Source organism: Paroedura picta, chromosome 12 (assembly GCF_049243985.1).
Source record: "Paroedura picta isolate Pp20150507F chromosome 12, Ppicta_v3.0, whole genome shotgun sequence".
In the NCBI taxonomy this organism is placed as follows: Eukaryota; Metazoa; Chordata; class Lepidosauria; order Squamata; family Gekkonidae; genus Paroedura; species Paroedura picta.
Genome location: NC_135380.1, coordinates 36,289,134 through 36,304,108, shown reverse-complemented (window position 1 = coordinate 36,304,108; position 14,975 = coordinate 36,289,134). Strand labels below are relative to the sequence as shown.

Below are 14,975 nucleotides of genomic sequence, written 5' to 3'. Positions count from 1 at the left end.
CAGTGTCCTGAATGTTTGCTTGTTTATCAAGTCTGTTTGCCACCTCTGAACCCCCTGGCAGAACTGTCCCTTTGAGCTGTCCATTTGCTTATGGCATGCACCTGCTGTGTTTTTTGTTTGGAGGGGGGGTTGATAGCCTCAGCATTATGCAATGCCCTCCCTAAGTAGGTAAGGAGAGCTCCTAAGTTGTCTACCTTCGGTAAGCAATGGAAGCCTACTCAGTTTTATAAAGAGGTTATTCTTTGGAGTTTAAGTTATATGGATTTCTTTCCCTTGCCTTTGGTTTGTTGGTTGGTAGGTTTTATTTGTTATCTGCAGGCCAGGGTTTTGTTATTTTTTAGTAAGCTGCCTTGGTTGGTAAAGGTAAAGGTAAAGGTATCCCCTGTGCAAGCACCGGGTCATGTCTGACCCTTGGGGTGACGCCCTCTAGCATTTTCTTGGCAGACTCAATACGGGGTGGTTTGCCAGTGCCTTCCCCAGTCATTACCGTTTACCCCCCAGCAGCAAGCTGGGTACTCATTTTACTGATCTTGGAAGGATGGAAGGCTGATTCAACCTTGAGCCGGCTGCTGGGATTGAACTCCCAGCCTCATGGGCAGAGCTTCAGACTGCATGTCTTCTGCCTTACCACTCTGCGCCACAAGAGGCTTGGTAGGTAGGAATGGCTATTTTAATAACTAAATAGGCATGCAGGATGGTTTACTGATAACATTGTGTGTTCCATGTGACAGCAGTGGATTAAAGGTGAATAACCACTTATCTAATCCGGTGAAGTCTGCAGCACTTCCTGGACTCTATTTTAAGGCTCCTGCAAACCACAGACAAAAGACTTCCTGTCTTGCCCTGAGTCATCCCTTCTCCCACCCCTTTTCACTGTGGTTACACAGAACATCCAGCATGACAAGGAGCTCTGGAGAACTCAGAGGCTCATGGGCTCGTTTGTAACATTTTGGTTGGTCCAAATGCAAGCCTCTTAAACACAGGTATTATTAGAGTGTTTGTGACCCGCATACCCCTGCAGGGTGGGTCCTAGTCTAGAAACACTGCCCTCTAGAGGGAGACGATTGCTACGCAGGTTGTGTGAGGAGATCCCTGGGAAGGGAACAGAAAAGGGGGAGGGATAAGAGAGGGAAGAAAGACCAGGGGTGTTTTGCTCCCCCTCTCCCTGCCCCAAGAGGGTGAGGATTTTCCTGTGGAACAAGGAATTGCAGAATATATAACGGGGGAGCACTGAGAAGGGCAATCGCTATAGAGTGGCCATCTTCTGGCACTTTTGTTCTGTACTGTTGATTTTTCTCTTCTTGCTGCAGGACGCAATTGCTCCCCAGATCCTATAAAGAGAAAAGACATTGCCAAATATCCTTCTGCCCTTTACGCTTACTACTTGATTAGTTGCCCACATGGTTTTGTTCTGAACTTCTAGTTTTGTAGCCCTTGTTTCCCCCACCTCCCAATGAAAACACAGCATGTTTAAGCAGCAGTTCATTTTTTAAATGGGGGGTACCCAGGACATTACATCAATCAACCTGGCCCATTCCATTTTAATTTTATTTTATTCATTTCACTTCTATCTCCCCCCACCCATTTCCCCAATGAGGACCCAAAGGGTCTTACTTCATTCTCCACTTCTCTATTTTCCCTTTACAACAACCCCGTGAGGCTGGTTAGGCTGACAGCATAGGTCACCCAGCAAGCTTCCATGGTAGAGTGGAAATTTGAACCCAGGTCTCTGAGCCTTTAGTCTAATGCTGTGACCCAGCCTTTCTCAACGTTTTCAGGCTTTGAGAAACCCCAGATGTGACGCAATCATGCAGAATATGGTTTGGAAGCAAACTGTACACACCCACCTGGAGCCCCTCCATGCCGATCACTGGCCATTTTGTGTGGAGGCGGGCAGTGGGGCAACATATGGTCATATCATGTAATAAATGTTTAATACATGTTTAAAAATTATTAAAAATTATCTCCCACCTATTCAGGAAACCCTTCCAGGGCCATCAAGGGTTTAATGAAACCCTGGCTGTAACCACTGCACCACACGGGCTCTAAAAGGATTAGACAATTTAAAAGTTATTGCTTGGTTGTGCCTTTTTGGCAGAGTCCCATGTTTGAATCAAATCCTACGTTCCTTCCACCCGGCACATAATGTTATTGAGCCCAGCCCTCCTCATCTTGAACACCGATAGAGGATTTTGATTAAGTGGCTGTCCTGACCGATTAACTTTTCTATTTATTGCTGCCACTTGAAGTAAGCAAGAATTGGCTTGTAAAAGTTGGGGCGAGAGACATTTTTATTCTGTTCTGCAAGCATGGAGGATATTTCTAGCAAACTTCCCCCTCCCCCAAATGAATCAGTTGAGGAAGAGAAGTGAGAGCACATTATTATTTTTTAAAAAAAGAGTCATGAGATAAATTTCCTTTGTAGGTTTTGTTTCAGCTGATTTATATCCCACTTTTCCGTTATGAAAAACCACATGCGTAGAGGAGCTTCCAGTGGGACTATTTTTTATAAGGTGGAAACTGAAATGAATCGGGAATGTTTTTTTTGCTATTTTTTAATAATTAAAATGAAATAAAAGGAGCAAGTTGGCATTAACTCAGTTCTGTTTGGGAAGGCTGCCTCTTGAGCAGGGGTAGTCAAACTGCGGCCCTGGCAGGGGCTCCTGGGGATTGTAGTCCATGGACATCTGGAGGGCCGCAGTTTGACTACCCCTGCTCTTGAGTCATGCTGCGCTGCTGGGGGAGGAATCCGCAGCAGTCAGGACCATGGATAGCTCCTCAGTTTGACTGAATGGTGTTCAGGAATGGGAATGACCCATTGCTATGCTGGAACCGAATGGGAACACAGAGTTCCACAGGGCAGTGTGTGCTTCATGTTCTGTCTCTTTGGCAAAGACAGATGGTGTGGCTTAGTGGCTAGAGTGTCGGCCTAGGATCTGGGAGACCCAGGTTCAAATCCCCATTCTGCCACAGAATAGTGCTGGATGGCTTTGAGTCACAGGCTTTCAGCCTCACCTACCTTGCAGGGTTATTGTTGGGATGCTACAGTGGAGAAGGGGAGAAGGTTAGAACCCACTTTGTGTCCTCAGTGGAGAGAAAAGTGGGCTAGAAATGAGGTAAGTTAAATCAGTTCCTCAGTGGAACAGGCTTCCTCAGGAAGTGGTGGATTCTCCTTCTTTGGACGTTTTTCAGCAGAGGCTAGAGAGCCATCTCACAGAAATGCTGACTCAATGAACTTAGGCAGATTGTGAGTAGCTGGGCAGAAGGGACTGTGTCGGTGCTTGGCTCTTGCAGGCCTCTCTTGCATGCCCAGGGAAATGCCAATTGCCACTTTGGGATTGGGAGGTGAATTTCTTCTAGGCTAGAGTAGCCATGGGCAGGTCATTGTGAATTTCCTGCATTCTGCAGAGGGTTGGACTAGATGACCCTGGAGGTACCTTCCAATTCTTTAATTCTAATGAGAAGATTGTAGTGATATAATTCACAATTTAGAGCCTTTTCCCTCCTGTTGAATAGTAGTAGGACATTGATCATTTGTGGACTTGCCATATAATTGTGTGACCTTAGCTCAATATACAGATATACAGGCTACAGTACAAGATGTTTTCAATGCCCTTTATGTTAAAGTTACTTCTTAGCTGTTGCTTATTCATTGTTCGTAATGCCAGAGAGGTTACAAAGACTGCTTAGAATGACAGGGGCCACACTCCGTGGCAGAGGCAGTCACTGTGCCAAGCTGGACTGTCTCCTACTCTCTCAGGACTCAGCACTGAAGGGCTGCAGGCTCTCCTTGAACTGTCTGTTCAGGGGTAGTCAAACTGCAGCCATCCAGATGTCCATGGACTACAATTCCCATGAGCCCCTGCCAGCGAATGCTGGGACTCATGGGAATTGTAGTCCATGGACATCTGGAGGGCCGCAGTTTGACTACCCCTGGCTTAGATCCTGAAGAAGAAGGCAAAGCTAATTTTTTTTTTTTTGCTGGAACATTAACTGTGTTTCTGTAGTTAGCAGATTGCACAATGACTTATAGTGCAACAAAGCCCATATGGTCTTGTGTGTGTGCGGGCAAGAAAACAAACAAACAGAGATTCCTTCTCTTTTCAAATGAATATGGACCCTTGATTATCAGGAGATCCATTCTAGATAGAATCCTGAAGAGAGAGAGTTCTGATGCAGAAATCATGTCCTGCTCTCACGGGACCAAGACAGAGAGGTCTGGCAAAGTTTGTGAAAGAGGAGGGTCAAAGCAGAAGGAAGGTTGTTCCCTAAGAATAGCATTCTACCCCTCAAAGGGACAGAGGCAGAAAGGACATTAATCTACTTTCCATCTCAGTCCCCCTCTGAGATAGAGAGACATCTCAAAGTCCTACACTTCTCAGGGGCTTATGGTATCTTAGAGCAGTCGCTGCTCTCCTCGTATCCCAGAGAGTGATTATTGTTGTTGTTGTTGTTGTTGTTGTTGTTGTTGTTATTATTGGATTTGTTACTCGCCTCTTCCTAAGGGGCTCGAGGCGAGTTACATCAATAAAAACCACAATAAAACCCTGTACATTAAAATCACAACAACAGTAAAAACATAATTAACACAATAACCAAGATGCGGCAAAAGCACGTAGCCTAAACTAAGCCAGTCCCAATCCCCATCCTGGGGGGGGGAGGGGAAGAGATAAGGGTGCAAGATGGTCTAGCGACTGCTGCTACAGCTGCTGTAGGGCTATAGGGGGGGGCAGATCTTCCTTGCGGCTATTTCCACAGCTACTTTGGGGGCCGGTTCCCAGATCTGAGTCTTCAGATCTTGCCTCTGACTTAGAGGGGTCAGTGTCCTAGTCTAGGACGGGCTGCGACTGCACCATCCGTGCTCCCAAGAAGAGTTGATGGAAGCAGCTGGCAGGAGGGGCTCCCAGGGTACTCCTCCGGGTGTCACTTTTCTTTCACAAGGAAATTAAAATGCTGTCATTGAAACACAATGGACATCCAAACACTGGGGCCCCAGGGATGGTTGTTTTTCTGTGGGAGAGAGGAAGGCTTTCTTCTTGTTTCTTGCATGTGAGTGGGGGGGGGACCCCTGGTTTCCTGATGCATTGTTTTATATCACCCATAACAGGCATCTGTCATCAGCCGCAGAATGGGCTGCAGCTGGGAGTCACAAGGAGGTGTGAAAAACATGATAAAAAGCTTTTATTAAAATTTATTTTATGGCCCATTGAGTTTGATATCGGCATCCTGAATATGACTTGCCGGAATGAGCAGGATTGCCATAACCACGCAAGAGATGGTTACAAATGAAGAAGAAGAAGAGCTGTTTTTTGTACCCTGTTTTTTTTTCCTACCCGAAGGAGCCTCAAAGCAGCTTACATTCCCCTTCTCTTCCTCTCCCCACAACAGGCACCCTGTGAGGTAGGGGAGGCTGAGAGAGTCCTGATGTTACTGCTCTGTGAGAACAGTACTATCAGGACTGTGAGAAACCCAAGGTCACCCAGCTGGCTGCATGTGGAGGAGGAGCAGGGAATCAGACCCAGCTCGCTAGATTAGAAGCAGCTGTTCTTCACCACTACTCAAGCTGGCTTGGTTGAGAGGTGGAACCACCTAAGTAGAGTTACTACAGAGACTAAGCCCCTTAACTTTGTTATAGTCAGAAGGGGGTAACTCTGCTCAGGACCCCCTATTTGTTCTTATCAAGATTTGAGTCCTTATTGCTGTGGAAATGTTTTCAGTAGTGGGAAAGCAAGACTAATTTGCAGTTGAGACCAGACATTCTTCTTTTGGGACTGGTGGACAAACAGCTGGATATCAGTCCTGGAACCTTTTTCCATGTATCACAACAGCAGCGAGACGACTCTAGAAAACATTGAAAATATGCTGGCGTTTGCAGAGATGGCTTAACTCCACTTCTTTGATAAGAGAAAAAACAATAACTAAAGTATTGCTAACTGGAAGCCCCTTATTGATTTTCGGCATGCAAGAGAAAAAGTGAATTGATGGCTTGTGGTTTTGAGGATTAAGGAGTCTCTCGTAGAGAACAGGAGAAAATGTATTAATTTTGTCGTAAATTTAGAGTAAATAGATTGATTCGCTAGAACGTTGGTCTAATTGGTATTTGTTGTAGTCATTGAGGTACATGAAAACTACATGGATATCTTCATTAATCTGTATCTGCTTTTTAAAATCTCTCTTTTTTGGTTCTGTTTTCTTTATCTTTGTTGAACTTTCATCTTTTTGTATAAAATTTCCAATTTAAAAAAGAATAGTGGGAAAGCAATACCTGAAGAAATCTCAGATGACAGAAACAAGATTGGGGAAGGGGCACTATTTTGGTGGCCAACTTGCCTCTTTGATTCTGTTAATGATGAGCAAAGCAAGAATAAATTGGGGGTGGAGAATGCAGAATAAGGGTTATTCCTTCCACTGACTCACCCTCCTTGGACATTAACAGCTAAGGGAAAGAAGAGCAGAGAGAGATAGAGAGTATAGCAGTCCAGCATGTGATTATGAAATAGTCCTCAGGTTTGTGAAGGTTTTGGTCCAGGGAGCCAGAATAGTGTAGTGTTTAGGAGTGGTGGACTCATCTGGAGAACTGGGTTTGATTTCCCGCTCCTCCACAGGCAGCCAGCTGGGTGTCTTTGGGTCAGTCACAGTCCTGACAGTGCTGTTCTCACAGAGCAGTAATATCAGGGCTCTCTCAGCCCCACCTACCTCACAGGGTGTCTGTTGTGAGAAGAGGAAGGGCAAGGTGTTTGTAAGCCACTCTGGGGCTTCTTTGGGAAGTGAAAAGTGGAATATTTGTAAAAGCTGCTGGTGCTGCTCCTGCTCTTCTTCTTCCAGTTAGATCAACTCCTTGTGCATAATTTCTCTGGCATGGCTAGAGAACTGATAGGCCATTGTTTTCCTGTATTCTCACTGTGAGTGTTTTTATCATGCCCAATTTTCATGGCTCTTTTTCCTTTCTGGGAAGCCATGTGATTGTCAGATGTATATGATGCAATAAAATTTGCGGGGGTGGTGGGAACTGGAAAACATTTAAATTGTAACAGGAACTATTTTTGTGGGGGGGAAACAGAAATGATGTGGTAATGAAGAGTTGTGTTTCTGATTTGCGCATGGGAGAAATGAAATGGAAATGTAGATTTTGTCAAATGGAATTGGCAAGAGTAAGAAATGGATTGCAACTCTGCCAATAAGTTAACCACAGACCACCATCATCACAATAGTACCAGTTTGCAAGAGAATCATTGACTGGAATCCTTATTTCGTAATGTTTTCTCTTGGTTTGATCACCAAATTATTTGCTCAAAAAAAGCAGGGGTGGGATGCTTCAATGGAAAGGAAGGAAACAACACATAGCCAGAGAGCCAGTGTGGTATGGTGGTTAAGAGCAGCTGCCTCTAATAGAGAGAGCCAGGTTTGATTTCCTGCTCCTCCACATTCAGCCAGCTGGATGACCTTGGGCCAGGCATAGTTCTCTCAGAGCTCTCCCAGCCTCACCTACCTTACGAGGTGTCTGTTGTGGAGAGAGGAAGGCAAGGCAATTGTAAGCTGCTTTGAGACACATGAGGCCTGCTGGGTGACCTTGGGTCAGTCACAGTTCTCTCAGAGCTCACTCACCCCACCTACCTCTCAGGGTTTCTGTGGTGGAGGAGAGGAAGGAAAGGCGATTGTAAGCTGTTTGAGACTTTTTCAGGTAGTAAAAGGTGGGGGTACAAAAAAAAAACCCACCTTCTTCTTCATCTTTATCTGCTTTGCAGTGGTTCTCCTGAGTCTGCAGCAAAGATTGACACTCTGCACCTGCGCAATGGATCGTATGAGCACTGAGCCCCCTACAATGTGGCTCCTGCCTTGTGAATAGACCTCCTTTGACGTAAGTTTGCTTCTCCCTCTTTCCCAGGCACTGAAAGGGTCCAAGAAGCTGAATCTTTCAGTTCACTCAGTCGGACGCATCCCCGGCGGTTACGTCACCAACCACATCTACACCTGGGTGGATCCCCAGGGCCGGAGTGTTTCCCCGCCCACGGGCCTGCCCCAGCACCAAAGCAGCACCCTGCGCAAGGACAGTGATAAGAGGAGTCATCTCCAACTGCTCCAAGAGGGGGATGAGAAGAAGGTGAGTGCAGGAGGCGGACGGGAATTGTGGCCCTGTTGACCTATCAACAAGAAATAGGTGGTTTCTACTATAAGCTGAGCCTCTGGTGGCGCAGAGTGGTAAGGCAGCAGATAGGCAGTCTGAACCTCTGCCCATGAGGCTGGGAGTTCGATCACAGCAGGCGGCTCAAGGTCAACTCAGCCTTTCATCCTTCGGAGGTCGGTAAAATGAGTACCTAGCTTGCTGGGGGGTAAACGGTAATGACTGGGGAAGGCACTGGCAAACCACCCTGTATTGAGTCTGCCATGAAAACGCTGGAGGGCGTCACCCCAAGGGTCAGACATGCTTGCACAGGGGATACCTTTACCTTTTACTATAAGCTACATTGTGTTCCCAGCCCCCTGCCCAATGACCACCACTGGGGGTTGAGGAGTAGTGCTGCCAGATGCAGGTTGAGAACTTCCCCAAGATTTGGGGATGGGGAGGACAGGGGTGAAACACCCTCCAAAAGCATCCATTTTTTCCAAGCAAACTGAACACAATACTCCAAGTGAGGCCAAACCAGAGCAGAGTACAGCAGTACCATCACCTCCCGTGATCTGGCCACAATACGCCATTTGATGCAGCTCAAAATCCCATTTACCTTTTTCGCCACTGAGTCACACTGCTGACTCATGTTCAATGTATGGTCTACTAAGACTCCTAGATCCTTTTTGCACATGCTACTGCCAAGACAAGTCTCCGCCATCTTATATTGGTGTATTTGGTTTTTCTTACCTAAATGCAGAACTTTACATTTGTCCCTATTGAACTTCATTTTATTCTGTTTAGCCCACTTCTTGAGCCTATCAAGGTCATCCCCAGGTCCCACCTAGATGCTAGCATCCCTAAAGCTTCCCTACCTTGAGTTGGCTGACCCCACCTCTCAGGACCTGTCTGCATGCTCAGGTCATTGGCTACTTGCTCATAAGGACATCACTGGTAGACTATCCGCTATGAGCAATTGAGGGTTGTTGCTTTCCCCCCACTAGATTTGTTGTTGTTGTTGTTGTTGCATGACCAGGCTGCAGAGGAGAGGACACGCAGTAATGGGTTTAAACTTCAAGTACAACGATATAGGCTAGATATCAGGAAAAAAATTTTCACAGTCAGAGTAGTTCAGCAGTGGAATAGGCTGCCTAAGGAGGTGGTGAGCTCCCCCTCACTGGCAGTCTTCAAGCAAAGGTTGGATACCCACTTTTCTTGGATGCTTTAGGATGCTTAGGGCTGATCCTGCATTGAGCAGGGGGTTGGACTAGATGACCTGTGTGGCCCCTTCCAACTCTATGATTCTAGGTTTATCTGATGTTTTTATTGGTTAGGTGTGGACCTCTTATTTTTATATTTAGCTTGGAGGGTTAGCTTGGAAATGGGAATTCCAAGACTACAGTGTCATTTGAGATGTCACCACTTGGTGAGTCCGTGTGGTGTAATGATTAAAACAAAGTCAGACGGTTCCCAACACTTGCTCCTGGGGTTCCGATAACTGGTGACTGAAGCTGTGATTCAATGAATTCAGAGTCCAGTAGCACCTTTAAGACCAACAAAGATTTATTCAAGGCGTGAGCTTTCAAGTGCAAGCACTCTTCCTCAGCCTAAGAACTCCCTACATGACAGTGGGAATATATAACAAACATTAATTCTGTTGTGATTGTCTGCTGTGATTGTCTGCTCTGAGTCTCCTTCAGATAGGAAAAGGCAAGCTGCAAATAACAAGCTCTTCTTCTTAAATGTAAGCTGACCATCGAGGTCATTCCCACAGGCCTGTGAGAGCTGGCTTCCTGGGACATGTTTATGTCACCTCTCCGTGGGAGGTGGAGAGGATGCCCGGCCCGAAGTCACCGAATGAGCTTCAATCACTGAGTGGCACTGTGAACCCCAAGTTGACCCTTTAAAAATTCAAATCCAAATGCTATTGCAAGTCCAGTTCTCCCCAGCCATAGCTTGGCATTCTAACCACTCCGCCACACTACCTCATGCTTTTTCATCGCCTCTTAGCTGAGGGGAAGGCTGCCTCTACCCCTCTCTTTCCCCCACAGCTCAGTCACTCTGTCATCCTGGGATGTTTAGTGTAAGGAGGCATTTCCCTGGCAGAAAGAGGGAAGACTCAGAGCTTTGCTGCCTCCATTCCCTGTCCTGTCCTGCAGGTCTGGTCGCTTGCCACTGCTTTTAGCATGTCTGGCTGATCATTCAGCACACCTGGGGTTCACTTGTGGTACGTCATCACCCCTAGCATGTTCATCTGTGGTAGGTTTGGATGGAGAGAGGCAGTGCTGGTTAGCTTCTCCCTCACAGCTGCCTTGTGTGCCCATGGAAATAGTACAGCAACCTGTAAGTGTGCCAGTTCTTGTGTCGTTGCTGTGCAAGGATGAGCAAAGGATACCTGTTTCATGTCTTGATGTGTATATATATATATTTATATATATTATAGCCATGTTTGTTCTCCACTTTTCACTGTGAGCGTTGCTGGTTCATTTCTACGTCAAAGGGATTTCAAGTACACCGCATCAACAATGTTTGTGCAAACAATGTATGTCCTTTTAATGTGTAGGGCTGAATTAACAACACATAAATAACACTGAAAAATGCACGCTTCTGCCAGGAAGCAGACAAAGGATAGAAAGCTAATGAATCACCAGTGAGATTTGCACAAGGGAAATGACAAACAGAAACAAGGATTGCGGGTGTCAAAACCACAAGGGCGAGCCATTTGCAACTGTTCCGGTAGGCAGAAGGATGGTCTTGGGCCCATTTGAAGCTCTTGCATTAAAGATGCATGGTTTACCTTGGGCCGTGGGCCATATCCTTGACCAACTTCCCCCACCTCCACCCACCTTTCAGCAGCGGCTTCCCTCTTGCAGAGAATCCTCAAAAGAACTTTGCAATGACATTGGCAGGGATTCTTTAAGCCCACTGAAGCCGAAGTCTCAGCAATGTCTAGGAGATTTCCTTTTCTGATCTTGTCAATAAAGAGGCTCTTTCCTTTAGCTTTCAGCTCTTCCAGCCCTTGAAGTATTAAAAGCATCAACGTGCTGCTGCCTCTCCATATTGAAGAACGGAGCTTGTATTCCTTTTATTACCAATATATGATCCTTGTTCTCAGCAAAGTGAATTTCCTAGAAAGGTGGCTAAGGGTTCCCCCCCCCTTTCCCCCTCTTCTCTCTTTTTATTCATCGCTTCATCCATGTTTCATTAAAGTGAGTCAAACTTCAGACACTGCAAAAGAGGCGTGTAGCATCTTAAAGACTAATGTGGGCATTGTGGCAGAAGTTGCATCTGTGCGCCAGAGGCTCTCTTTGGCAGCTGCATAAAGGGTGACATTCAGTTTGGCAGAGAGCATGATGCCCGGGGTGCCAACTGGAAAGGAGGACAGAGTGATGGTAAAGACAAACCAGAAGGGCCACTTTCCCAGGAGAAGAGGTGTTCTATTACAGTGCGAAGGACAGGTGTAAACATGATCCATGCAGAATAATCTATGGTCTACTCTGCAGGGATGTGGGGGACAGCTCCCAAATGCTGATGAACTGGCAGAGAAGGATGCATCTGGGCAGTTTACAAGAACCGCTAAAGAGGAGCAATTGGAGGGGAGTGACAAGCTTGCCATTCCAGTTCATATCCAGATTATCTATCAGATTTGGGACTGAAATAATTCCAGTTAACCAGAACTTTCAAACATTTGGACCTTAAAGCTGCCCTACCCCAAGTTGGACCACTGATAAAGGCTGCCAACCTCCAGGTGGGGCCTGGAGTTCACCTGGAATTTCAGCTCATCTCCAGACTACCAAGATCAGCTCTCTTGCAGGAAATGGAGCTTTCAGAGAACAGGCCATCACAGCCCCACAGAGAGATCCATCTCCTCCCAAAAGTTGGTCCTCCCTAGGCCTTACTCCCCAAATCACTCAGCATTTCACAAGCCAGAGTTGCCAAGCTTCCACACTGTCAGCCACTTTTACAGCATTGGTGGCTGGATATCCTTTCACTGGAGATGCTAGGGATCAGGAGTGCGATCCTGAACAGATTTGCTGGGTGTATAACTCGGTTTAGGATTGAACTGTGAGCCTAGGATTGTAATATGCAAAGCCTGGAGACAAATCCCGGGCCGTACAATTGAGCATTTTCTGCTCTGACTGGCAGCTGCTCACCCGGGTCTCCAGTGGGGAACAGCCTCTCCTACTACCTGGCCACCTGAGGTCCTTTAACCGGTAGTACCAGAGGTGGAACCTGGGACCTTCTCAGAGTAATTTGGCCATGCTGAGCTACAGTGCCTCTCTGTCCTCAGTTTTTGGCACTGAGGATATCAATCCTGCCAACAATCTGAGATGCCTCCCCCTCTTCATAACATTACAGTCATGAGCAAGTTCTGATTGATTTGCTTGCTTTTATTAGTCTGGTAAATCCTGAGAAAAGGTTCTCAAAATGTCAGTAATATTTTCTCCAATTCTATTCCAATTGCCATTGAACGGCATTCCAATTGAATGGCTGAAGAAGCTACTGAGTTTTTGGATTCTGCCTGGAAACAGAGCAGGGATGAAGAAGAAAAAACAGTTTCTCCCTCTTCCCTCCTTCCCTCCCTCCCTCTCTTTCTCCCACCCTCTCTTGTCCTTCCTTCCTTCCTTCCTTCCTTCCTTCCTTCCTTCCTTCCTTCCTTCGTTCCAGTTGCAGCATATGCAAAGCAGAGGGTCACTATGTCCTGCATTGGCTCCTTTTGACAGGGGTTAGGAATGCGGAGGACAAATTCCGGTGTCTTTGTGTACAGTTAATTTTCTTCAAACACAACTTGCCTTGGTTTGAACGTGAAGGCATTAGAGTGCTGTACCAGGCTCTAGAAGACCTCGATTCAAATGCCTGCTTTGCCACGAAAGCGTGCTGGGTGATCAGGGGCCAGCCACGCTCTCTCAACCTCATTGACTTCACAGGTTTACAGTGAGGCTAAAAATGAGGAAGGGGGAACAAGACAGGCTGTCTGAGGATCCATGGAGGGAGAGCCAGATAAAACACAACAGATGGAATGATTGCACAAGTTCTGCCATTTGCCTCCGAGTCCTTGGGGTTTGTCCTGAAATTATTCTGTGCCTCTTTTTCCCCTAACAAGCCCATTCAGCTCACCCCCTAATGGCCATGTGACATGCTCCTGGCAGTCACAATCTGGCCAACTGAGGGTGGCAGAACCCCCAGGGAAGAGGTTTGATGTCTAATCAGTTCTTGTATATGTCTTAGGGTCTCTCCCCCTACCCCCACCATCACTACCCCCCCTTTTCTTCCTTTGGTTTTTAATCTGCACTAAACGTCTGGATTGAACAAAAGATTCAGGAATGAGGATTTTTTCAAAGAGAAAAGGGGAGCCTTAGCTCCAGCTGAAGGGCAATAGAAAGCCAAACAAAAGGAGCAACAGGAGAAGGCAGAGCTGTATATTTAATGGATTTGGTTTCTATGCTGCTCTGGAGCCCTGTCTGAAGCTCTCAGAGTGAACGGCAGGAATTGTACGTGGGACTCAAAGGCAGGGATTTGCACACAGGGGGTAATGTAAGAGTTTCCCAGGGGTTACACAGCTTTTCCTAGAAGTTCAAGTGGTCGCTGATTTTCAGGCACACAGGGAAGATCCTTAAGGCTGTGGGGACAGCTTCCTGCCAAAGCAACATTTAGAAAAAGCTGCACAGCCGATCAATCCTGCAATGGCCAGTCAGAAGTCTTACTTGGCAACAGTCCCACCTGGCCCCTCACACTGTCTAGAAACATGTGGCAGCACCTGGAAAGGTATTGGTGAGTATCATGGGACCCAGGAGCACCATGTTGGTGACCCGTGACCTAATTAATGTTGGAGGAGTTGTTGCATGGCAAATAGTCTGTCTTAAAACAGAAAACTTCACGTATTCCCAAGCATCCTGTGACGCAAAGCCCAGTGGTATGTAAAGCTGCTCCCATTAGTGTTGCCACCCAATATGGCATACCTGGCCACACCCAGTGACTTCACCAAGCTCCACCCCTAGAATCTCAAGGTTTGGGATGCTGGAAACCTGGCCACCCTAGACAGGGAGGAAAGTCACCTTTTCTGAATTTCTCTCTGGGTTTGGGGGTCTAGAATTACTCCCGTCTTCTTGCCAAAGTGGAAGCTATGCATAGAAAGCCTCCATTGTGCAGTTAGAAGCAGTGAGATACATGTGCCGTTGGGTGCAACTTCGCACACCCTGGGTCCAGGGGTATATTTTTTCCCTGTTGATTTTCCTATGCAAACAGCATATGTGTTGCACTCTGTAAAAGTTAGAAAAAGAACATAGCACAGGGAAGGATACATTTCACTTAAAAGGCAAGATTCTTCCACTTGCAACAGTAAAATGGATGGGAGAGAATGGAAAGAAGATACTGACAGAGGTGGACAAGTCCCTGAGACAGCAGGAGTTGATTCAACCAAGTGCCGAGCCAACTGGAGGCCTTCATTGATACAAATATAACCTAAGATCATAAGCAAAGCCATGTTGGATTAGGCCAGTGGTCCATCCAGTCCAACACTCTGTGTCATACAGTGGCCAAAACCCAGCTGCCATTCGGAGGTCTACCAGTGGGACCAGAACTCCAGAGGTCCTCCCATTGTTGCTGCCCAAGGACCAAGAATATGGAGCAGCACTGCCCCACACATAAGAACATAAATGAAGCCATGTTGGATCAGGCCAATGGCCCATCCAGTCCAACACTCTGTGTCACACAGTGGCCGAACCCCAGGGGCCACTGGGAGGTCTACCAGCAGTGCCAGAACCCTGGAAGCCCTCCCACTGTGCCCCCCCTAGTGCCAATAATACAGAGCATGACTATCCCAGATGTAGGGTTCCATCTATACCAGGGGTAGTCAACCTGTGGTCCT

At 46.7% G+C, this 14,975-nt stretch overlaps 1 protein-coding gene across 2 annotated transcripts in view; it reads left to right on the top strand.

The window, feature by feature from the left end:
* Window positions 1–14,975, top strand: part of WHRN (whirlin) — a 147,045-nt gene that overhangs the window by 43,788 nt on the left and 88,282 nt on the right. For both annotated transcript variants that reach the window (XR_013225916.1, XM_077306197.1), the window contains exon 2: window positions 7,886–8,101. Coding sequence is in view for 1 of the 2 variants with exons in the window: in XM_077306197.1 (XP_077162312.1) it covers window positions 7,886–8,101 (216 nt within the window). In the remaining variant the exon portion in view is untranslated. The remainder of the gene's footprint in view (window positions 1–7,885; window positions 8,102–14,975) is intronic.